This window comes from Mustela erminea, chromosome 6, assembly GCF_009829155.1.
Source record: "Mustela erminea isolate mMusErm1 chromosome 6, mMusErm1.Pri, whole genome shotgun sequence".
In the NCBI taxonomy this organism is placed as follows: Eukaryota; Metazoa; Chordata; class Mammalia; order Carnivora; family Mustelidae; genus Mustela; species Mustela erminea.
This window is the reverse complement of record NC_045619.1, coordinates 67210234-67236287: the sequence shown is the minus strand read 5'-3', so window position 1 is coordinate 67236287 and position 26054 is coordinate 67210234. Positions and strand designations below refer to the sequence as shown.

The 26054-nt window shown below is 40.9% G+C and overlaps 2 protein-coding genes across 3 annotated transcripts in view; one reads left to right on the top strand and one right to left on the bottom strand.

Annotated features, from left to right (window-relative positions):
- FGFR1OP2 (FGFR1 oncogene partner 2) overlaps positions 1 to 8224 on the top strand; it is a 39176-nt gene extending 30952 nt beyond the window's left edge. The window contains exon 7 of the mRNA XM_032347606.1: positions 7854 to 8224. Coding sequence (XP_032203497.1) covers positions 7854 to 7880 — 27 coding nt within the window. The 3' untranslated portion in view covers positions 7881 to 8224. The remainder of the gene's footprint in view (positions 1 to 7853) is intronic.
- The window catches only part of TM7SF3 (transmembrane 7 superfamily member 3), a 36220-nt gene continuing 16647 nt past the window's right edge, over positions 6482 to 26054 (bottom strand). For both annotated transcript variants that reach the window (XM_032347602.1, XM_032347603.1), the window contains 8 exons: positions 25308 to 25479; positions 20735 to 20912; positions 16316 to 16402; positions 13924 to 14004; positions 12946 to 13098; positions 10297 to 10394; positions 9308 to 9470; positions 6482 to 7638 (listed from right to left, as the gene is read on the bottom strand). In XM_032347602.1, coding sequence (XP_032203493.1) covers positions 7376 to 7638; positions 9308 to 9470; positions 10297 to 10394; positions 12946 to 13098; positions 13924 to 14004; positions 16316 to 16402; positions 20735 to 20912; positions 25308 to 25479 — 1195 coding nt within the window. In that variant the 3' untranslated portion in view covers positions 6482 to 7375. The remainder of the gene's footprint in view (positions 7639 to 9307; positions 9471 to 10296; positions 10395 to 12945; positions 13099 to 13923; positions 14005 to 16315; positions 16403 to 20734; positions 20913 to 25307; positions 25480 to 26054) is intronic.

Sequence of the window (26054 nt, the reverse complement as noted above, 5' to 3'; positions counted from 1 at the left end):
TTGACCCTCCCTTCTAAATATATCAGTATCCTACCATTTCTCACTATCTCCACTGCTTCCCCTGGTTAACACACATTATGATTCGTGCTAGAGTGAACAAATTAGATTCAACCTAAATATCATACAATAGGGAAATAGTTTATGTCAATTATTAATTTACAATCAACATCTACCCAATGTAGTTTATTATATACCACAGCTTAAAGATTCTAGCAACAGGAACAAAAACATGTACCTAAATTTGCATAACAGAAACCTTAATACTAAATTGAACATACAACTACGTAAAAATCAAAGGCATAGGGAGAAATGTCCAGAAGCAAATAACATCAGTATGCTTCTAATTCATTGTTTTACATACACTAGACACTTAGCTACAAAAAACTTTGTTGCCTGAAAACCAAACTGTCTTTGTATAGATGTCATAATTTATCCAACTATTTCTCCTAGTGATAGAAATTCAGACTGTTTTCAATTTTTGTTAACATAAAACAATGCTTCCCTAAACATCTGTGTATGTATTTTATGTACTATACCTATTCCAGTGTATAAATTCTCAAGAGTTTGTTATATTCCTTTTTGTTACAATTTATCTTTTACATAAAGGAAAAATAAAGGTATACAGTTAAAAATCCAGCATACAGAAAATATTACAGTTCAAAGTCAGTCTCTTACAACCCATGTCTTCCCAAAGGTAATTACAAGTTTCTGGTGAATCAGAAAAACTTAATCTATTAAGTGCTGTTAAACATACACACACACCCCCACACACACAATTGGAATCTCAACTACACCTTGGTTCCTCAGTTTTGTTTTGTTTTGTTTTTCAGTTAATGATAACCCTTGCAAGTTTTTGTTTGTTTGTTTGTTTTTGCCACATAAGGAATAAAGGATTAAACTCACATAAAAGGCAAAGTGTAAACCCCATGGCTTTGGAATAACTAAAGCTGTCAGAAAATTGACTAGGTTGAAATCAGTACAGTAGGTAGAACTAGACCCAGAGTAAATACATCCTTATCTTGAAGCACAGGATATACACTTTTTGGGTATCAGACATTGCTAGGAAAGCTACATTTTCATCTTTCTATAAATCTAACAGAGGAAAGCTGGTTAGAATCTGGGTTCCAAGAGCTTGTCACTGCATAACCCCAAGCCTCAGCAAATTGCTTTTGTCTGTACAGACAGTTCAAGACGAATAGGGCTGGCCCTTGGCTACTTTAAAATGCCTCGGATGTATCAGCTTCATCTTAGATTTCAGCTACACTCAGTGGTCAAATACTCAGTGCTCCCAAATCAATGGTTGATGTGAGATCAAGTGAATGAATACCTCAAATGTTAACTTCTAGAATACGTTCATTTTAAGACCTATCTCTAACTAACTGAATTTAAATAAAAATCTTTATAATAATTTTATTCCTGGTCATGCAGACTCTAGACCTATAGAATATAAGAGGTTAAAAACATCATTCAGGAGAAAATTCAGTAGAGAATCACCGGTATATATTATTGAAAGAATTCAGGAGGGAGAGTTGGTTTGGAAGAAGAGTAGTTCTACTTGTGAAATGGAAGACTAGCCTGTGTTGAAAAACTTTCAGGCATTTTTTTTTTTTTAAGATTTTATTTGAGAGGAAGAGAGAGACAGTATGAGCATGGGGAGGGGCAAAGGAAGAAACCAACTCCCCACTGAGTAGGGAAGCCAGACATGACTCGGGGCTCCATCCGAGGACCCTGAGATCATGACATGAGCCAAAGGGCAGATGCTTAACTGGCTGAGCCACCCAGGTGCCCCAAAACCTTTAGGCATTAATAAGCAAGATGAGAGTTTTTTGTTGTGTTTTTTTTTCCTCAGAGAAAAGCCTTTAATTCTGTCCATGAAAATAGTCCTCTAGACCCTAGGCCCAGCCCTAGCAATACATATATTCACTGTCAAGTAATTTTGATATATGGACGGTCTCCTGCTCTAAATAAAGGTGTTAGAGCTCCTAGATGGCTCAGTTGATTAACTGTCTAACTCTTGGTTTTGGCTCAAGTCCTCTCAGGGTTGTGAGATAGAGCCCTGCACTCAGCACTCTGTGGAGTCTGCTTGGGATTCTCTCCTTCCTCTGCCCTTTCCCCCTGCTCATGTGCTTGCTTGTGTCCTTGTGCGACTCTCTAAAATTTTTTTTTTAAAGATCTTATTTATTTATTTGACAGTCAGAAATCACAAGTAGGCAGAGAGGCAGGCAGAGAGAGAGAGGGGGAAGCAGGCTTCCCGCTGAGCAGGGAGCCCGATGCGGGGCTCGATCCCAGGACCCCGGGACCAGGACCCGAGCCGAAGGCTTTAACCCACTGAGCCACCCAGGCGCCCTAAAATAAAATTTTTTTTAAAAGGTGTTGAGGTCCAGTTCAATTGCTGACTGGAAAACTGGGGAGCAAAGGCACACTTAGTGTGTCTCAACTACTTCATCCATCTGCATCACTTTCTAATCTTCCACCCCCTTCCTTAAAGCTCCCAGACACAGGCATCCATGTCCTGCCCAGTGCACTCACCACAAGTTCAGGCAGGCCAGATAACACACAAGCCAGTCTGGACAATAGAGAACCCATTACCAGGAGGAGCCATGAACCTCAGGTGAACAAGCCTTCTAGCCCCTAAGAACTACAAAGAAAAAAAGGTTGATATGGCCATCCTTTAACCTCCTTCCAAAGGAAGGAATTCACCCTGGGGGCAATGGAGTAGGTATATTATACTTATATAGAGGTATATTAATAGGACTCCAACAAAAGGAAAGAATTTGACGACCACAGCTTGCAGATCACTCAAGTGTTCTGACCCAGCTGCCAGGCAACACCTGCTAAATTCTAGGGTCTTGGGAGGAAAAGAAAAAGGTAAACAAAAGACAAGGTGTGCTCTGTGCAGTTTTATAGTATAGATAAAATTTAACAAGGAAGACAATAAAAACAGAAGCAACATACAATCTAGTAATCTCACTTCTGGGTATATAGCCAAAGGAAATGAAAAGCAAAATCTTATAAAAATGGCTAATTCCCATGTTTACTGCAGCATTAGTCACAAAAACCAAAACAAGGAAACATCCTAAGCGTCCATCAATGGATGAGCAGATAAAGATGTGGAGGGGTTGTGTGTGTATATAAAATTAAACACTGTTCAGCCGTGAAAAAGAAAGCAAGCCTGCCATTTCCAAAAACATGGATGGACCTTGAGAGAACTATGCCAAGTGAGGGAAGCCAGAGAAAGACAAACACTAGATGATACCACTTCTGCGTGGAATCTCAAAAACCCCAAAATGGTGGTGACCAGCAGCTGAAGGTGGGAGAATTGGGGAAATGTTATTTAAGGAAGGAATGAACTCAGAATTAATAGGCAAAATCTGGAGCTCAAATGCACTAGGGATTATGGTCAACACTACTGTATTATAAACTTCAAGGCTGCCAAGAAACTGGATCCTGTTTTCACAAAAAGAATGATAATTATGTGACACATCAGAGGCATCAGCTCACTCTCTGGTGGTAATCCTACCGTAACCTCAATATACCAAATCCACATACTATACCTTAAACTTACATAGTGTGGGAGGTCAATTACATCTCCATTTTTTAAAAAACAACACCAACAACATCCTTTCTGGATCGAAATGTGGAAAGCTGAGAATGGGCTTGCTGACCCCACCAAGCACCAAAGTGAAGGGCTGCAAGGACTGGCGGGGAGAGGGAGAGACGCCCCTGGGGGCTCTCCACAGAGAAGGGAAGGCCTCGAAGCTTCTCCTTATGGTTTCAACCATGCACTCAGCCTCCTGGTGGTTTAGTTACTCCTACTCATCTTCCAATTTCAGCTTCAGTGTCATTTCAAGGAATTCTCGCCTGGCATCCTGGATTCCATCCCCTCGTCCATTTTATTTATTTTTTTTTTTAAGATTTTATTTATTTATTTGACAGAGATCACAAGTAGGCAGAGAGGCAGGCAGAGAGAGAGAAGGAAGCAGGCTCCCCGCTGAGCAGAGAGCCCAACGTGGGGCTCGATCCCATGACCCTGAGATCATGACCTGAGCCGAAAGCAGAGGCTTTAACCCACTGAGCCACCCAGGCGCCCCCCTCGTCCATTTTATTTTATTTTATTTTATTTTAAGATTTTATTTATTTATTTGTCATAGAGAGAGAAGCGAGAGCAAGCACAGGCAGACAGAGTGGCAGGCAGAGGCAGAGGGAGAAGGAGAAGCAGGCTCCCTGCTAAGCAAGGAGCCCGATGTGGGACTCGATCCCAGGACGCTGGGATCATGACCTGAGCCGAAGGCAGCCGCTTAACCAACTGAGCCACCCAGGCGTCCCCCCCTCGTCCATTTTAAATTTCACTGCATATCGTACCTCCTCTGGGTAACTACTCTAGTACCTGTCTCATCACTCTCCAAACGATGCAGCAGGGGCCATGCCAGTATATTCCGCCATCTTCTTCCTAGTACCCAAGGCACAGCCTGGCACTTAGGAATTCAACACTTATTTATGTAATAAGTAAAAGTGAGATCAAAATAAAACTACTATCATTTTATGTGGGGGATTTCTTGTTGTTGCTGATATAGCCTGATCCAGACTGACAACCTCCGGAGTGTAATGATTATATGGTAGTCCCTGGGTAAGCCCAAGTTTCCACTAGCTTGAGCCCCTCTCTACCTCCACTTCATAGAGTGGTCCTTATGATCACAGTGGCCAAATTGCCCAGAAGTCTTCCAATCAACATTCAGGGTAAAATGATTTCTAAAGTGTATTAGTTTCTAGCTAGGCCTGCCATGAAATACGATACACGGAGTGGCTTAAGCAGAAATTTATTTTCTCACCACTCTGGAGGCTGGAAGTCCAAGATTGAGGTTGTTTTCCACTGAGGCCTCTCCTCTGCTTGCAGAAGGCTGCCTTCTCATTGTGTTGTCACCAATTCACCAGCAGAAGAAAACTGAAAATAATCAATGATTTATATTTTCATTCTGATACAGTATATAGCACATTTAAATGGAAGTTAGGGATCCCAAATTTGATCTGGGCACTATTATTGATAATAGTGACTTAAATGACTCCTTGGCCAAGAATTTCCTCAGTTAGGGGTACCTGGGTGGCTCAGTGGGTTAAGCCTCTGCCTTCGGCTCAGGTCATGATCTCAGGGTCCTGGGATCGAGCCCCACGTCGGGCTCTCTGCTCAGCAGGGAGCCTGCTTCCCTTCCTCTCTCTCTGCCTATTTGTGATCTTTGTCAAATAAATAATTTATTTATTCCCTTCCCTGCCTCTCTGCCTATTTGTGATCTTTGTCAAATAAATAAATTTAAAAAAAAAATTTCCTCAGTTATAAAGTAAAGGGTCAAATCTCATGGTCTCTAAGGTCTGTACCTTGTCTAATAGTCTGTTTCCTTGGTAGAACCCATTTTCTCTCCCAACCTTCTGCATAGCACTAGTTAACTGCTGTGGTTTGATAACCTGGGAGCTAACCTATAACAGGTTAATCAGAACTAAAACATTTTAAGAATAGCATAATGAATTTTCTGGTGATACTACTACTTTTTACTTTTCTTCAGTTGGACAAACTTGAAGTGCTAAGGACACCAACATGAATTAATCCACCAAAGATACCAGCTTTCCTTCTAACAAGCGATATAAATGTTATACACACTGCCTCAAATTTCCTTCATTTCCTATTGTTCCATTTAGGCTTAAACTAATTTTTAAGATAAAGATTGAATTCTCCAGATGGAAGTCATTTTATACCTATGAAACTTCTATCATGTCTTTATTGCTATCATACAAATAGAGTTGGTCAAAAAAGTTTATAAAAAATGAAGGGCACCTGGGTGGCTCAATGGGTTAAGCCTCTGCCTTTGGCTCATGTCATGATCTCAGGGTCCTTGGGATCGAGCCCCACATTGGGCTCTCCGCTCAGTGGGGAGCCTGCTTCCCCCTCTCTCTCTCTGCCTACCTCTCTGCCTACTTGTGATCTGTCACAAATAAATAAAATCATAAAAAAAAAAATTTAATGAGACTTCAGCATTTTTTCAAAATAGGCATTTATTATTTAAAAAAAATTATACAAAGTGGCTTTTTATTACTCAAATTATGAAAATTTTTAAACAATTTGTTTCAAGCCTCCAAAAAAGTGTGCTCTGTCTTTAGTCTTCAGTGGCAATACATTTTGATGGTATGAAAAATAACTCACAAACATTCCACAGAACTTTGTTAGAATGTGCAAAGATATGACAGAAGTCAGAAGCCCTAAAGGGATTAAAAAAATTTCAAGTATTATTGAAGTTAATATAAACAGGATTACAGAATAGTTAACACCTGTGTTTAATTTTGCAAAGCAAAAATGATTAGTTTTGTATGTCTGCACTTTGTTTCAGCCTTTCCAAAACACTTTTAAATGCAAAAACTGAAAATTTTCCAGTTACCTGAAACTTCAGAAATCTACGAAAAACTGTGAAAAGCAGCATCATTTAAATAGTGGTTAACTCACAGATATATATGCAACCAACAACAAGCACCGTCACTATGACTCAGGCATGCCACAGTCCCCAGCTTACAATCCACAGCAGAACCAAAGGCAGCCTCTCTGACAGTTAAGACAAAAGGCCATGAGGAGTGAGTATGCAGTGCAGGGCATCCACGGGCTCGCTTATGGAGGAAAAGGGTCAAAACTGAAAGGACTTTCCTTACAGAATCCAAGGTCCTAATTCAAAGCAGCTCCTTTAAATTACATGACTCCTTTTTGACTCCCTCCTCATCACTAAAACACAGATGGTACAAAGTACATAAAAGAAAATTTTTGAAACCTGTATTTGACATCAATGCTAATACCCACCAATTTAGTAGAAAGAACTACAAAATGCAAATTTTAGAAGGTTTCCTTACTTATGGGACTACAGATTGGGGTAGGAGCCAACTGGTTTCCTAAGAAACAATTCTAATGCACTTTAAATTGGAAATGAGATGTCAACATTCCTTTAAGGGCTTTAAAGGAAAAAAGGAGGCCATTATATCCATATCAAAGTTTTATTATCTATATAAGTTGACCTGTTTTCAATTAACTGACATAATTTAATATTTAAATTAGCATTTTAAGCAGTAAGAGGCAAAAACAAAGTGCCTACTGAACTATACACTTTATGATTGATACAGTAAATGTGTAATTTTACCACAGTTAAAAATAAACGAAAGAAGGGTACCTTTTGATAATATATCAATAAGGACACCACAATATAGTACAAAGCACAGATAGATACAAAAGCCTACTTTCTTCTCAGATTTGCACTGGAGATGGCTGAAGCAGACTGGGCATACACACCAAAGCTGGGGCAACGCTTGACTTGTACTTCAAGATCACACTGACCAAGCCTTTTGGCATCTACAGAAGCAGGGGTGTTCTCTCTCCAGCTGACTGTTCCTTCCGGAAGAGTTCTTTGATCTGGGTTAGTCGGCAGTAGAGCCTCTCTCTCAATGGAGGGATGTGGTAGCTAGGGTCCAGAACGTTCGTTACTCTGCGCTCCCTCTCTCGCTTCCATAACTTGTACGGGTGGGCAGGAAAAAATGGCTGCCCTCTTTCTCTTCGCATCTGTAACGTCACTCCACTTACGGCAAGCATCCCCCATACTGCCAGGATAATAAAGTCTAAAAAAACAGCGGAACAGCAGTTTGAACTCTTGTATTTCGCAACCTAAAAGAGCTCTAACACTTAACCTTTCAGAGTTTAAATCTGTGTCATTCTTTCTCAGCAATATTAGACTTTCTGGTGAGTTTGGCCAAATGTGTATTTCCTCACTTATAACCGAGGAATGAATAAGGAAGCTAGTCTTAAATTCTAAAATGGGAATTTTCTGTTACAGGCACTTGAAAGTCCAGAAAGGCTGTAAAGTCCGTTTTGGATCCCTGGAGTTCTAATACTCTATGACCAGTGCCCACAGGTGTGGTTGTTCATTGTGTTTTCTTGGGGCTGGGGTGGGGAGAAAGTAGTCCAGTCCTCCAGCTATACCCCACAAACACACATCATGAGATGTGTGGAACACATCTGCGGAACACATGTGCGGACCATGAGACGCCACTCTGCTCTCTTTTCTCCCATTCCACTCAATGCGGGGGCCACCCCTTCATGCAGAGCAGGTACAGAAGGTTCAACAGTTCAACAGACTAACAGCTGCTGGCAAAGGTTGGACAAAATATTGTTTTGGGGCGCCTGGGTGGCTCAGTGGGTTAAGCCTCTGCCTTCGACTCAGGTCATGGTCCCGGGGTCCTGGGATCGAGCCCCGCATCGGGCTCTCTGCTGAGCGGGGAGCCTGCTTCCCCCCCTCTCTCTCTGCCTGCCTCTCTGCCTGCTTGTGATCTCTGTCTGTTAAATAAATTTTTAAAAAAAATTTTAAAAAAATATATTGTTTTGTATGTAAAACTTGCAAGACACGTAGATTTCAAGGTCTCTACCATCAACCTCTTATCCAGTGAGGGCAGGCTCAGGATGGTAGAGGGAAAGATTTGCCCTTAAATATTCACAGCAATCAGGACTATGCTTATAGATCTTCAATTCCAAGACATGCTTTTCCATATTCCATATTTTAACATATCTGAAACCAATACTACACATTGTTGTGAACATCTGATTTAGTAATTTAGTAATCTAATTTAGTACTTTTTTTTCTTCAAACAGTTAATGGAGAAGCTTTAATGGGTAGCATCTTAAAATTGCAGAAACAGTAACACCTACTGATTGAAAATCACTTTTTCTCTTTCAAGTAGCAAATTACATGCTTCTTTAAAGGAGGGAAACAAAGGAATAACTTTAAAAATCAGACTGTCGGGCGCCTGGGTGGCTCGGTGGGTTAAGCCGCTGCCTTCGGCTCAGGTCATGATCTCAGGGTCCTGGGATCGAGTCCCGCATCGGGCTCTCTGCTCAGCAGGGAGCCTGCTTCCTTCTCTCTCTCTGCCTGCCTCTCAGTGTACTTGTAATTTCTCTCTGTCAAATAAATAAATAAAATCTTAAAAAAAAAAAAAAAAATCAGACTGTCATTCTCATCCCACCCCAACTGGAAATGGACCAGGTAACCAGAGTAATCCTGGTTAAGAAATTTCTTAACAAAGTTCATTTAGAAGATTTTTAGAAGTATGAACTTCAACCTCCTTACAAATTTGAATTTTCTGCTCCTATGGTCATAAGGGAACATTAACAGAAGACTCTAATAGCATCTGTATAGTGTGAGTTTCCTCCTCTTGTCCAGTTAACCTTCTTTCAATCTAGTTACCAAGTGTTCTTGTTAGTACAAGTGGGCTAGTGTTCCAGATTTAGTCTTACCATTAGTTTGAAAAGGCACATTTGTGAAAGCTCTGTGGAAGTCCTCGTGGAGTGCTCTCTTGAGTATATTCAAAGTGATGTAAGAAAGGCTTGTGTACAAGTAACTGTCAAAGGCCAACACCACCAAGTAGGAGCCAACAAATCCACAAGTCAGTATGTTCAGCTGTGGAAGAGTCCAAGTGTTTAGGCGTCGCCACTGGCAGAACAAGGAGTGGATTCTAACCCTCCCCACTCACAGGAACTCACTTCTGTTCCCTTAGGGCACAGGAAACGGGGTAAAGTCTCAGAGCTGAATAAAGGTTACCTGTAAGGTTAAACTGACAACCACCTTTGACACCCACAGTGAGTTCTTAAAACATGGTTTACTTTAATCATAGAAATGTTCTTTCCTGGGGAAGGACCTCATTAATAAAGTCTAACTAGACGAAGAACGCTTCATCTGGAGAGACTGCTGAAATGAACAATCTATCTGCTTGTGCATTTACATGAGCCCAACCTCTCTGCTCCCACCATTTAAAGCAGACAGACAATGGCGATCTGCCCCACTTGATGAAAAAAAACATTGTGTACTAATTGTAGTCAGAACTTCTCTTGCTTTCACAGTAACAAGCCTATTTAAAATTCATCATCTCTCTGGGGCACCTGGGTGGCTCAGTGGGTTAAAGCCTCTGCCTTCAGCTCAGGTCATGATCCCAGAGTTCTGGGATCGAACCCCACATCAGGCTCTTTGCTCGGCAGGGAGCCTGCTTCCCTCTCTATCTCTGCCTGTCTCTCTGCCTACTTGTGATCTCTGTCTGTCAAATAAATAAATAAAATCTTAAAAAAAAAAAAAAATAATAAAATAAAATAAAATAAAATTCATCATCTCCTAAAGATTCTCATGTAGCTCTCCCCAGTAAATAAAACATACAAAGTGATGCAGTAAGTGAACAGCAACTGAAGGCCCGGGACAGTAGCATGAATAAATCTCACTGGATGAAAACACTCACTATTCTTAGGCAGCCCATGAAAACTACTGGAATGATAACAGCTATACAAGAGAAGGTCACCCAGAACACACCATCGTCTTGAAAAATCTTCAAGTTTCCTGCAAAAAGAAAGCAAGAGTTAATAGCAGGTTTACCAAGTTCAATTTCATTTTCTCAACATCTAAACACAGACAGGCATCGAAGGTTTATTATGACCACCAGGGAACAGGCTGGCAATTAGGAATGAATTCTGATGTTTTTCGTTTAACTGCCAGTACAATCCCCTTTGAAGGATGTGTCTGAGAAGGATGAGGAGTGAGAGGACAATCAAGCAGGTAAATGCTCTGCTTTTAGTCCCTGGAAAATTTAGAAAAGGCTGGACTAGTCCAAGCTCTTCCGTTCACTAGTCATGATACTAGGACCCAGTTTCCTAACTTATAAAATGAGAAGACTGAACTATTTCGTGTCCAAGCTCCATATCATCCTTCCTTGCTCTATGTTTCTATCACTTTATGATGTTGTACTGTAAAGTAAAAAGTGCAAGTAAATGGCATTCAGAGCTAACTATATGAACTCCTACCCAATATGAGCAGCAAAATCCATTCACTAGATTTTTGCTATCAGTGAATTTCCTGCCAGGCCCTGCATCTTGGAAGATCAGGAAAGACGGGGGCTAACCACTTGCCAGAGCTTCCACTAAACCCTTACATTTAAATATCAAGGACGTAAGCCAGACAGTTATACTGATACTGGCACCACCACTCAGTCCAACTGGAGGTGGCCCATATGTTGAGACCCAGAAATCCTGGAAGAGGGGGAGAGTTCCATAGTAAGATGTGACCTTGGGACTCCACGTTCTCAGAAAGTGAACTGCAACAGGTTGCAGGGAGGTGAATTTATGGATCATATTCTGTAGTTTAACTGCATTAACCTCCACAAAAGACACATGTAGCTTTAAAAAAAAAAAAAAAGTCAAGAAATCCAGGGATTAAAAATAGTAGTTGTGATGCAGGCATGTGAAGACTGACCCTTTCAGAGCATAAACTCTTTGCTATTGACATCATCAAGTGAAAACAGTAGAGATTGCATTAGATCTGAGAGGTTAGTATTTCTCAAATTTTAATGCTTAAAAAATACGATTTTGCACCCACTGGAGAAGGTCACCCTAACTGCCCTTCATCAATGAGACAGTTCACAAATAAACACATTAACTATTAAAAATGCGAACCAATCATGCCTCTATTCTCCAAGCACTGGCAAAGAAAGGGAAGGGAGCTCATTAAGCAGTTCATTTAGCACTTAGGGAGTAGGGCCCTGAATCTGCATTTTCAACAAATGTCCCTGCGAACCTATCCTTTAGCCAGATCTAAACACTGCTACTTTGTATCAATCTAGATTAAAAAGCTACCCACAAGGGGACCCGTGAGAATGAACCTGACTGTAGGTTTGGCTAAAATCGGAACAAAGGGACTTGGGATGGACAGTAAACACACTGCTTGTCTGGTCTTGAAAAAAATATCTTCAGAGAGCCACCCGCACTCTGTAAATTATATCATGTGTGCTCAAGAGATGACGGCCTCAAGAGATAGTTCTTAGATCTAACATTTCTATCAACCTTAATCTGATGTTGATATACGTAACAGAAGAACTAAACATTACCACAAAAAGAAAACAATATAGCAGAGTACCTTAGAATATAAATACTTTTTTTTTTTAATATTTTTGACAACAATCAGGAAACGTTAAGTTCTTATACAACCGCAAAGTAGAAGGGGAGAGAACGTGCCACTCCAAAATGCACACTTCGGCATGTGGATTATTTTGAGTTGAAGGCAATCAGGACCCAGCAGAGTCAGGAAAAACTTTAACTGCTTCACTAACTGCCTACAAGCATTTATACAGGGAGCCTGACCCAGAAAGAGAGCAGCTACGCATGGTAACTATTCTATCTGAGAGGCTCACCTGCCTGGGAAGGCAAACAGCTGATTACCACACGTCTGCTCTTCTTTGCTTGCGACTTGCACTCCCCACCTTGCAACCCCAGGCGCCTACCCCATTCCTTAGCTTAGGATGACAATGAAGCCTCAGCTGCTGGACAGCCTTTGGGCCCATATTTTTAAGGGGCTCCTATACATACAAAACTAAATTTGTCCTTTTGTTAATCTATCTTATGTTAATTTAATGACTAGACCAGCTGAGGAACCTTAGAAGGATAAAGGGAAATTTCTCCAACCCTACAAAAGATAGTTAAATTACAAGTTAACCACATTCTTAAAACTGATAGAAACTGGATTACTTAAAAAAAAAAAAAAAAAATCCCCAGAACCATCCCATGCTGCCACCCTTTAGTAGGTATGTGAGAACGCCCGTAGTCTGGCAGATGGTGGGAGTGAAGGTCAGGATAAAAGACAACCCAGGAATGAAGCACCAGGTTCCCAACCCAGCTGCCAGCACAGCTGTGGCAAGCTCATCTGTGGGATACACTGGGCTTCAGTGCTCATGAGTCACTTTGTATTGGCCCTCCCTCAAGTGCCATATCATCCATAGAAATTACCAGAACTCTACAGGCAAGGCCCCAAGTCCCTGATGGGGCAGTATTTGCCCCTAGAGAACCCAAACGAGGTCTTGCAAACAGTAAACTGAACGCAGAAAACATTACACTTCTCCTACCCAGCAGGGCAAAGAACGTCACTGAGGAGATGAGGAAGCCCAGCTCTAATCCAACACACAGCATGCAAATCAGGAGGATTCCAAATCGCCACCAAGCAGCTACCAGGAGAATCCCACCAACGCTTCCAGCGACGGCTGTCAAAATCAGACGAACTGCACGGAAGGAGAAGATGAACTGTTTGACCAGAGGCAGCTTTTTCTACCACATGCCTTAGACACACGATGCCACTGCCAGAGGAAGCCTTAGCCTTTCTGTGGGTCAAGCACTGAGGCAATGTCAGGACTCCAGCACGGGGAGGCCTTCCCTAAGGACAGGCTGGTCAGAGCTGCAGAAACCAGCAGGTGAGCTAAACCTCCTGGGCAAGTGATAGGTGTGGCACAACCCTTAAATTGGGGCTAAGGAAGAAGGGGCAATAAGCATTCTGCTAAATGTGACAAAGAAGGATGGGTTGTGTTTGAAGATAAAGAAAATCTTAATATTTTGATAGTTGTAAATCTCATATCTTCAATATACCACATAGGTGGACTACAGCAACAAAGCCCTTCACTTCCCTAAGTACCACGGAATTCACCAAGCAAATTAAAAATCCAGAAGAGGGGCGCCTGAGTGGCGCAGTGGGTTAAAGCCTCTGCCTTCGGCTCAGGTCATGATCCCAGAGTCCTGGGATCAAGTCCTGCATCGGGCTCCCTGCTTAACGGAAAACCTGCTTCCCCCTCTCTCTCTGCCTGCCTCTCTGCCTGCTTGTGATCTCTGTCTGTCAAATAAATAAATAAAGTCTTAAAAACAAATAAATAAATTAATTAAAATTCCAGAAGAGAAAGTCTAAATGAGCAGCACAGAAAAGCTGTTTCAAGTGTAAGTGGCTCATTATTTACACACATAACAAGCTATCACACACAGTACTGTTCAAACTATAGAAAGAAAGGGGGAGTATGAACACAACCACTTTCTTCCCAAACTCTATTATTTTCACTTACCATCATACGTAAGAAGTGTCAGTCTTGTAACTGGTATGTAGAAGAAGAAACCCGTGAAGATAAAGCCTATGAAAAATAATTCTAGTAGCAAACCACCAGAAAAAGAAGAAAAGAAAAAAAAAATAGAAGTTATGGTTAGGTATTCTTTTCACAGTGCAATTTAAATTTCAAACCTACAAATACATGCTTAAGCATTCAGAATTCACACATATTAGGACATTCTGAGGAAAGATACACCTGAAAGACAGGAAAAATTTACAAGTGGCTGGGAGTAAATATTAAATGAATACAGTATTAAAGTATTAACTATTAGATACACTGCATAGAGGTCAGTATCATTGGTAAGTCGTTAACTGTTAATTTCATAGCTCATTTTAATATACATGTGCTTCCCACTGAAAACAAGAATGGTATATTTCTGTCATTGTGTCTGATCTGAAACTACACAATAGATTTAATTTGTTACATGAGAAAAATAAAATGTAAGGAAAAATAACAAAATATTTCAAAGTAAAAAGTGACTTTTGGGAAGCCTGGGTGGCTCAGTCTGTTAAGCATCGGTGTTCAGCTCAGGTCATGAGCCCAGTGTCCTGGGATCGAGTCCAACATTGGGTTCCTTGTTCAACAGAAAACCTGCTTCTCCCTCTGCCTGCTGCTCCCCCTGCTTGTGCATGCACTCTCTCTTCCTCTCTGACAGATAAATAAATAAATATTTTTTTAAAGTAATTTCTATACCTTCCTTTAATTCATCCTTTCTTATCTATGCTGAATAATTAATCATTCTCTTCATCCATTAAAATACCTAGTAATATCTTTGGAACCTTGCCCAGAGCTAAGCAATTATATTCTTTACTATAGAATCATTCTATACTTTGAGGAATTAAACATTCTTCAGAATATTTTCTACTCAATCAAGGAGAAAATATAATAATAAAGGGGTTGCATATTTCAATTCATAATTTTTTTTTTTTAAAGTAGGCTCCAGGCCCAGCATGGAGCCCAACACAGAGTTTGAACTCATGACAGTGAGATCAGGAGTCAGACACTTAACCAAATGAGCCACCCAGGCACCCCCACAATTCATAATTTATTAAAGCAAGTTTAAAAAGTCTGAGATCAGTATTATTTTCACTCTTTCCTTGATGCTCTGTTATAGTTCGTGTTAATGAATAAGGATTTTTTTTTTTAGTGATTGCCAACACTGTTACACAAAGGGCAGCCCTAAAATTCAAATCAATTCAGTGAGCATAATTTATCTAGTAGTCCCCTTCTTCACGGTTTCTCTTCTCATGGCTTCAGTTACCCCACAGCCCAAAAGCAGATGATCCTCCTTCTGAGGTTCCAACAGAAGGTCAACAATAGCCTAACACCATGTCACAATTCTTTTTTTTTTTAATTTTTTTTTAAATTTTTTAAAGATTCTATTTATTTATTTGAGAGAGTGAGGAGAAGGTCAGAGGGAGAAGCAGACTCCCCATGGAACTGGGAGCCCAATGCGGGACTCGATCCTGGGACTCCAGGATCATGACCTGAGCCAAAGGCAGTCGTCCAACCAACTGAGCCACCCAGGCGTCCCACCATGTCACAATTCTTACCTGCATCTTACACCTCACTTCATCTCATTGTATGGGCATTTTATCATCTCACAAGTGCAAGACAATAAGATATTTTGCCATAATTATTCTATTTATTATCTTGCCATAATTATTCTATTTATTATTAATTGTTAATTTCTTACTGTGCCTAATTTATAAATTAAATTTTATCATAGATATGCATGGATAGGAAAAAAAAAATATATATATATATATATGTATAGGGTTCAAGTACTATCCGTATTTCAGGCATCCACTAGGAGACTTGGGAAGTATGCCCCACGGATAAGAGGGAACTACTGTGTCCCACTCCCCAAATGGGTTTCGCAGAGAAGATTGTGGAGCTCCTATCTGCAGTCTGAACCTCCCAGGACTAAGGAGACATTTCAATATACCTATACCACAGACCTGCTGCTCGATGTATGTGAAACCACATCAGTCACCACTGTCAAAATCCACACATGCTTACACAAATGTCCTGATTTCCAACCCCAGTTACTTTTAGTCAGCTAGCCGACCTAGGAATTGAAGTTCACTGAATAAATCCAGTTTTGTTCCCCTCTTAGTAAGAGGAGGTTATAATCCATTACTAAAAGAAAAAATTAAAATGCACTACGTAAAATCTTTACTGAACTAAGTAAATTAAGTAAAATCTTTACTGAAAAGAACCCAGCCACAAATCTATGAAGACAGCTAGAGATAAGCAGTTGCTTCGCCTCCTTAAAATTCAAATTCCCCAGCAGAATTTAAGCAAAATAACCCATAAGTCACGTAAACAGCAACTACATCAGTAATACCTGTTTTCCAGAATCTGTGTCCAAAAAAACAAATGAAGAGACCAAGCAGGGCAAAAAGGGTGAAGAACACTTTGGTTGATACTCTTCCTAAAAATAATAAAAAATTTAGTGGGTAATATATCCAAACCTTTTATTTAATTACGAGAACAAAGCTTCATGAAAAAAGCAAAGGGCACTGACAATAGTATGTACACTTATTTTAATTTATAATAGATCATGTACAAATATAAGCATATGAATTATAAACCTACTTTGGAAATACCCTCGCCATCCTTAACAAATTGTTTTATGTGGGCAATGACCATCAATGCTACTACTATAACAAAAGAGGAACCAGACAATCTCTGCTTCCGACAAAATATGCAGCACTACTGTTGACATATTCTTGGGGAACTGTGTGTGTATAAAATAGTTTCATTTCTTCACAAACTGCAAGAAGAAAGGAGGGCAATGGAAAGGACTACAGATTAAAAGACTTAAAAGACACACCAAGTAAATACAATGTATAGACATCATCTGAAACCTGATTCAAATTTAAAAAAACAAAAAACAAAAAACAGAAAAACAATTGGGATGACTGGGAAAATGTAAATATTGGCTGTTAATTTGATGGTATTAGGGAATTGTCTTTGGTATTTTTCACTGAAACTTGCGTCAGTGATTACTGTGCCTATATCACACACACACACACACACATACACACAGTATGTGCATACACACTGAAATTTTGTGAACAAAATGATGGCCACAGATTTGCTATTAAAAAAAAAAATCAGTAATAAAGGAGCGCTAGGAGGCCAAGACTCAGGTGGGTATATAGCTGAAATCCAAACCATGAATCAAAATCATTAATGCTGAAAAATTAGTATATGAAGGTTCTTTGAAGTTCTTCACCATAAAAAATCTTAACTGAAACTCACATTAAAATAAAAGAACATGTACTAGACCATAAGTCACACATGAACAAATCATTGCCTATATTCATTACACATATTGCTTCTGAAAAAAATGTAACATTATAACTAACAATCAAGCACAATATACCTCATGATGCCAACGAATCCCAAATCTCATGGCCCTTAATAGGCACCAACTCAAATATAAATAACATGAACCAAAATATACAACTAACCAAAGAGAAAAATACACTAAATTCACCATCATGCCTCCTTTGAGATAAACAGAAGAAAATAATCCCTGAACTAAAAACAAAAACAAAACACCTATACAAGCTCATGTGGAAAATGTTACAATGTAACCATAGATCAAAACACATAAAACACCTAAGAGTGGGGGCGCCTGGGTGGCTCAGTTGGTTAAGCAACTGTCTTGGGCTCAGGTCAGGATCCCGGAGTCCCAGGATCAAGTCCCGCATCAGGCTCCCAGCAACATGGGAAGTCTGCTTCTCCCTCTGACCTTCTCACCTCTTATGCTCTCTCTCACTGTCTCTCTCTCAGATAAATAAATAAAATCTTAAAAAAAAAAAACACCTAAGAGTGCTCAGATAGAGATACCAGGAAGACCTGCATTGAAATAAGAAACACAAGGCAGAAGACCAGAATTTGCAGGACATGATACATACCCACGCAGCAGCTTTTCTGAGAACAAAGCACCCAAAAGAAAGACGAAACAAAAGATAAGACACCACATTCTGCTTATTTCAGAACTGTGGCTGATTGTTGTTCTATGATTTAATCTTTATACCACAAGCATGGAGTCTGCTGGGATTGAGTTTTTCTAATGAAAATCTAGTGGCAGTTTCCAGCAAGGTTAGCAAGATCTTCCAACCCAATAAAAACAGACACACAGTTAGCTTGCTTCCATGATACCAGACAACAAGGAGGAACTAAATGGAAACCCCAATCACAGAACCAGGAAAGGACAGGAAAAAATGATACAGGAAAAACCAGATGGCAGGTTTCATAAGAAGTAGAATCTAGAGACAATTCTCAAGACAAAAGGGGCACTTTGGGGGGCAATGAAGACAAAGGGGTGAATGGTCTGAAGGACAGAAGACAGTCCTAGTAGAGTCTTTATTCATCACAGTATCACCTAGGTTATGATACGTAGGGCCAAGGTTTTAATTAAAAGGCAATGTGGATACCTCCTCCCTACTCCAACCTCAGGAAAAATGTCCTCATACACATCAAGCTTGAAAATGAAAGCAACAATAGGACCAACATCACCAGGAGTAGTCAACTCTAAGTTGAAGGAATAGGATCAGAGCTCCCTTTCTCCTCAACTAACACACAGAGATGGAAACCCAGGGGAGAGGGGCTTTCGGACTGGGGGAGGCTCTGGTGTAGATGGGCTCAAGGGAAGGGGCCTAGAGGAACCTAGGTTAAGTCTACCAGCGAAAAATGCAGAACATATAACTGCCTGGGTTTCCTACATTGTAACTCTCCAGGATCCTGAGCATGGCAATGGAAGACAGATGGGATACAGCTCTACTGCAGAAGAAGGAAGCCTTGTCCCCGAACACAATGGACTTTATTCTTTAGAGCAAAACTCCTGGAAAGTGCTATCTGGACTCTTCTCCAATTTCTTTCCTCTTACTTGTTCTTGAACATACTCCAGGAAGGCTTATCCCAGCACTCCCTTGAAACACCCCTAACTGTGGAGGCCGAGAAAAATTAAGGCCATCCCACTTCAGGTTTAGCCTTAGCATAAGTACAGCCATCTCAGACCCCTGTACCCAAGGGCTGAACTTTCCCCTACTTTACTTTAGTTCCAGGAAGCCCCACCCTGCTTTGGTTCCAGAAACCCCCACCCTGCTTTAGTAAATTTTCTCTCCTCGCCCCCAGCCTCTTGTAACTACCCATAAATTCCCCTGCCTTAACTAAGCTCCGGGTCCAAGTCCCTACTCGGCTATGCGGGGTATACTTGGGCCCAAGGTTAAGCTGGTCAAATAAACCCTCATGTGATCCCATCAGTGCTTGGCTCCTTGGTGGTCTCTCGGACCCGAAAACTCGGGCATAACACTAAGCAAATATTCAAGGTTATCACCATGAGTCATGGGAGAAATAGATATCTAATGCCTCCTAAGAAGGTTACAATATCATTTTTTTGTATTCCCACCAAAAATGCATAATGTGAATTTAATCATGAGGAAACATCAGATATACCCAAACTGGAAGACGTTCTAAAAAGTCAGCCTATACTCCTCAAAAAGGTCAAGGTCTTAAAAGACAAAACCAGACTGAGGAATTGTTCCAGATTACAGAACACTAAAGAGACAAGTCAGTTAAATGTAACACGTGACAGTTTTTTATAAAGGACATCAGTGGAATAACTAGTGAAATTCAGTGACGTCTATAGGTTAAATAATAGTACTGCATCAAAGTTATTTCTGTGAATGTGATCATTTTTACTATGGTTACATAAGAAAAAAATAGAAATATTTAAGGGAAAAATGTCTATGTCTGCAACTTACTCTCAAGTGGCTCAGAGAGAGTAGTATCTGAGCACATACATACGGAGAGCGTGCACGCTAGCACAAAGAAGAGAAAGCAAAGTGTAACATGTTCACATTTGAGGAATATGAGTAAAAATTACATAGAAATTCTTCGTGTTTTTGCATTTCTGTGAAACTATTTCAGAATAAAATGTTAAACACACACACAGAATGCTCTTGCCACACCTCCACTACCACCATCCTATCCAAACCACTGTCCTTTCTATCAAACCACTGTCCTCTCTCACCGGAAATTACCAGATAGTCTGATCCATCTCTGTTCCTCTTCTTGCCCCTGACTTTTCTCAGAAAAGCAGCCCAGTGATCCCATCAAAACAGGAGCCAGATCACCGCACTCTGTGCTTCAACCCTCCCTGCCTTTCTATTTCACTCTGAATAGGAGCTTCCACCCAGCCGAGACCTGGCAGGCTGCACCTCTCCCCTTCCCCCAGCGTCCCTTCTCCCAGCGGGTTCGTGGAACACACTACAAGGCTCCCTGCTGAGGGTCTTTGTTCCCTCTGCAGGCACTACTGCCCAAAGGCGGGCAGCGCTCCCCGCTGTGCCTCCCGTCTCCACCTAAAGGTTAGCTTTTCCACCTCAGGCCGTTGCTCTCAAACTTCCTCCCTCACTGTCACTTGCTTATTACCCACCTTTCCTACTTCATGCTTGCTTCTTAGCACTCAGCAGTTTCTCACATGATGAATATTTTACAAATTTATCTTGTCTGTCTCATCGCCCCTGCTAAAACATAAGTTCCAGGACGGCGGGTATTTTGTCTGTTTCCTCCACTGCTATATCCCTGTGCCTAAAACAGAGAGTGGAACAACAGAGGGGCTCAAAAGGCCTTTGCTGAATGAATGAAGACCAGACAAAAGCATTTTTTAATCTTCTTAAGTTTTGGATTGGTTGTCCTCAATCTGCAAAGCCAAAGAAGAAATTTTCGAAGTTTAAATCCACATACTCACCAAGGGAAGAACAATTACCCTCCTTGGCCTCAAAGTGGCAAGCGTACGTGTGAACAGGAACATATGCGGCAGATGTATTGAGAAGTGGATCCCGAACAATGACATTATAAATGACACCTTGTCCTCGGAGAGAGGAAAAGGAAACGCTTGGCTTATCATTAGCTGTTAGGGTAACCACCTGAAGCCAAAAGTAATGTGTGATTAGTGTTCAGATTTTTTTTAAAAAGCTATTCTATTATAATCCCACCTACAGTTGATATTAAATTATATTATAATTCTTGTTTAAAATATATACCAATCCAGTTAGCTCTCTCAAACAACTGTCCTGCACAGTTATAGTTATATGTGCTAATATAAGCAAGTTCTTATACAATATGCTTCTAAAGATTTTGCACAGCATCAAATGGTAACAATTTAAGTAAAATAAGATATAAAGTGTAAACACTAATCAGGACAAAATTTTTAAAAAATTCCTGTCGTCTACTAGATTGTAAACAACACAACAGCAAGAACTGCATTTATCTTGCTCCCTAGTCCTTCTTTCCTCAGTTCTTAGCACAATGCTTGGCACAGAGTAAGTGTTCAACAAATGTTAGCTATTACTACTAGCTACGAACTGCCAACAGACAAGTGTTTATTAACATCTTGTGGAGAGGACCCAGCTATCTTTGTCAACAGACTCTGCAATAAGAAAACATTCCATGCAAGTTGTTATGCGTGGTTCTTCACTTCAAAACTTCCATTTTAGGGGCACCCGGGTGGCTCAGTTGGTTAGGCAACTGCCCTCTGCTCAGGTCACTATCCTGGGGTCCCGGGATAGAGTCCTGCATTGGGCTCCCAGCTCCACGGGGAGTCTGCTTCTCCCCTCCGACCTTCTTCCCTCTCATGCTCTCTCTCACTCTCTCTCTCACATAAAAATAAATTCAAAAAAACCTTCCATTTTAAAGGTGGTTTTTAGGAAGGTAATATATGTAATAGAAGAAACATGCCCCTACAATGTCTTTCATAGCTTTTTCCCCCTTAACCAAAATCCAACCATTTTATGCATGCTGTTTACCTCCGATATCTAGGACAGTCCTACCCATCGCTCTCTCCCACCCACCTAATGATTCTTTTTTTTTTCTAAGGATTTATCTATTTTTTTTAAGAGTTTATTTATTTGCCAGAGAGAGTACACACAAGCAGGCAGAGAGGCAGGCAGAGGCAAAGAGAGAAGCAGGCTCCCGGCCGAGCAAGGAGCCTGATGCGGGACTCGATCCCAGAACCCTGGGATCATGACCTGAGCCAAAGGCAGCTGCTTAACCAACTGAGCCACCCAGGCGTCCCAGATTTTATCTATTTATTTGACAGACAGAGATCACAAGTAGGCAGAGAGGCAGGCAGAGAGAAGGGGGAAGCAGGCTCCCTGCTGAACAGAGAACCTTACGTGGGGCTTGATCCCAGGACCCTGGGATCATGACCTGAGCGGAAGGGAGAGGTTTTAACTCAATGAGCCACCCAGGTGCCCCACCAATGATTCTTTTTTTTTTTTTTTTTTTTTTTTTAAAGATTTTATTTATTTATTTGACAGACAGAGATCACAAGTAGGCAGAGAGGCAGGCAGAGAGTGAGAGAGAGGAGGAAGCAGGCTCCCCGCGGAGCAGAAAGCCCGATGTGGGGCTCGATCCCAGGACCCCGGGATCATGACCTGAGCCGAAGGCAGAGGCTTTAACCCACTGAGCCACCCAGGCGCCCCCCACCAATGATTCTTAAAGAGATTAAGAGCAGCTGTCTTTTTCTGTTTGCTTTTTTATTGTGGGGCGGAGAGGGAGAGAAGAATGTTAAGTAGGCTCCATGCCCAGTGCAGAGCCCAATATAGGGCTCAATCTCATAACCCTGAGATCATGACCTGAGTCGAAATTAAGAGTCAGTTGTTTAACATGCTGAGCCACCTAGGCACCCCCAGAGCACCTATCTTACAGGGGCACCTGGCTGGCTCAGTTGGTAAAGCCTGTGATTCTAGATCTCATGGTTCTAAGTTCAAGTCACAGGTTGGGTACAGAAATTACTAAAAATAAAATCTTAAAGGGCGCCTAGGTGGTACAATTCAGCCTTCAACTCCTGGTTTCAGCTCAGGTTGTGATCTCATGGTTGTGAAATTGAGCCCCTCGATGGCCTTCACACTCAGTGCTGGAGCTGCTTAAGATCCTCTCTGGCCTCTCCTCTGCCCTTACCCCCCACCGCCTGCTCACACTCTCTCTTAAAATAAAAATAAAATCTTTTAAAAAAAAAAAAAAAAGAGCAGTTGCCTTATAGAACATTCCACAGTCTGGATATGCTCAAGGTGTCCAACTTATTCTTTAACCCCATGTAAATCCTATAAACAGCAACTCCAGTGGACTGAATTCAGGTTAAACATGTTTTGCTAGAACATTTCACAGGTGGTCATGACGCTGTCAGATGGAGTCATATGAGCACATAAGGCCAGCTACCCACTATCAGTGAACCCCACAGACCATAGAGATAAGACCAAGACCACCAAATCATTCCATTCCAAAAGTAAGTTTTTCCTTTGCAAACAGAATTAATCTGAGCATGCTGAGACTATCCTGTTCCCCAGCAGTCGTTGATCCTGCTGATCCTTGCCTGACTTATTTCACTGAGGGTGGAATATGGTGATTTTCTCATCCTATTATTCCTTCCGCATCTACTGGCTGGCACTCTTCCAAGAGCCTTCTCTCATCCAGGAGGATGAATTACAGGGCCTCTTTCTGAAAACACAGCATAAATTCCTCCCCTGTATTGATTTCCAGAGTAACTTGGTACAGGAGTCTCCTCCAATGTTGGCAGCTGAGGAGTTTTCTTTTTCTCTTTTTTACCCCCTTTCGTTAGTATTTATATGGACTTTTTTTTTTTTTATAAAGTCATCACATGTAATTCTTTTTTTTTTTTTTTTGAAGATTTTATTTATTTATTTGACAAACAGAGATCACAAGTAGGCAGAGAGGCAGGCAGAGAGAGAGAGGAGGAAGCAGGCTCCCTGCCAGTCTCGATTCCAGGACCCTGAGATCATGACCTGAGCCGAAGGCAGAGGCTTTAACCCACTGAGCCACCCAGGCGCCCCATATATGGGCTTATTTTTATTTATTCAAAACTTATAACCAATCATTACTCTTTTTGATGACTGAACTGCCCCAAAGTTGGTCAGGGCAAGCCTCTTTAAACAGGCTCTGACTCTTTTCAACATGCCCTCATTAGTCAACGAGGGTTTCCCTCAACTCTGGCATACAAAATTCTAACTCTTCCCTGAAAGTTATAAAGTATATGATTCTTACATTCTTCATGAGAATAAAATAAAATGATCTTCAAAATTTTCTACGTAAAAAGGCAACCGGTAAACTTATCCAAAAGAGCTTCCAAATTTGTGAATAAGCACAATGAGTTTTCTTGTGTAAGGCTCCTTCTTAGCATATGACCATGACATCCTAGGTGACAAGACGACAAAATGAGATCTTGCTCTGCAACAGACTGAGGGCCTAGGCTAATCACGAAGGCCACTGCTTCCTATAAAATCTGGTAAACTATCAACCTTCTAGAAGAATCAGAGTAGTCTAGAAAAACTATACCCATAAACCATTAGACTGAAGGATGAACTTCTATATTATCAGACTGCTATCAAGTACTTTTTAAGACATAAATCCTGCCCTCCACAAAAATCATCTATAGCATGAATCTCAAATTTTAATATGCATAGGAATCACCTGGGGCCCTCAAAATGCAACTTCTGATTCAGTAGGTCAGGTAGAGCCAAAGAGTCTACAATTCTAACAAACTCGCAGGTGTTACCAATGCTGCTGGCCCATACCCCACACTTGGTATTCCAAGAATTTACAGGGCTTCCAAAGGTCGGAGAAAACTTCTGCTTCAAGTTAGAGACTTCTGAGTTTGGGCTTAAATATTAATGTCAGGGGCCCCTGGGTGGCTCAGTGAGTTAAGCAGCTGACTCTTGGTTTTGGCTCAGGTCCTGATCTCCAGGTCATGAGATCAAGCCCCACATGGGGCTTTGCACTCAGCATGACGTCTGCCGGTCCCTCTCCCTCCCCCCCTCTACCCATCTCCTCTCTCCACATGCACATCTACACTCTCTCTCCCTAAAATAAATAAAAACAAAAATCTTTTAAATAAATAAATAAGTAAATATTAATGACAATGTGTATATCCTGAAACAGTTTCTCCTTGTTTTTTAAAAGACACTATAACTTTTATACTTGCCAAAAGTTTTTATATAATAGTTATGGGAATACAAAGAAAAATCACTTCCATCTGTAGCTGAAGATTACCAGGTCATGTATGTGACAGCAATTAAAACATAACATAATTTACATGCACCTCCTCAAAAGCCAACATTACTTGGGGATATCACTAGCATAGTGACATCATAATAGATATGATAACAGAATGAAAGAGAATAAAGTGAGAATCCCAGAAAGACCAAGGAACAGTAAAGGAAGAAGCTCCTGGTAGCTTCTTCCTTTCTCGACTCTGACAATAGGGCCACAGCCTCGGCCACACAAATGATAAGAACCAGATTTACCTTGATTGCATTGGCCTTCACCTGAGGCACCTCTGCCATCCTCTGCAGATGCTTTAGCAAACCCTCCTGGCTGAGGTCATTCTCGGGCAGAAAATACTGATAGACATCATACAGCAACCTCCACCTAGAGTCCCGGCCCGTCCCAATGTCACACGGCAGAGGATTTGTGCCTCTAAAGTCAACCAACAAAACTGAACATCAATCTCTTGTGATGCATGTCCCATCTATAAAAGGAACCAAAAGCTCAAATTTCAAACTTCTGCATCCATTCCAATTTTGGCATTATGACTAAAAGGAAGCTACTGAGGGGGAGTATGGTGAAATAACCGCATGATCATGTTAGGCCCAGAGGGACATGCCAGCTTTGCCGTTTGTTAGCTGTGTGGACATGAGCATGTCACTTCATCTCATTGACCCTTGGGCGCCACTCGGTAAAAGCACCACCACCCCTTCTTAAGAAAACTGTCAGGATTCAGTGACCAAGAACACTACGGATGATACACAGACAGCATTGAAGTGTTACTCAATGTTAGCTACCATTACTATTAAAGTAGAAACTAAGGCAGAGTTTTAATTAAAATAACAAAATCCTTAAAAAAAATACAGGGTGTTTCATGGTTTCAGAATGCTTTCTATATTCAAAACTCTACAGAAACTAAATGTACTTCTAAGCTCACAACAGAAACTCAACATCTAGCTCTTTCTAAGGATGGAGGGAAACAATATTAATTGTGACAGATCAACTAT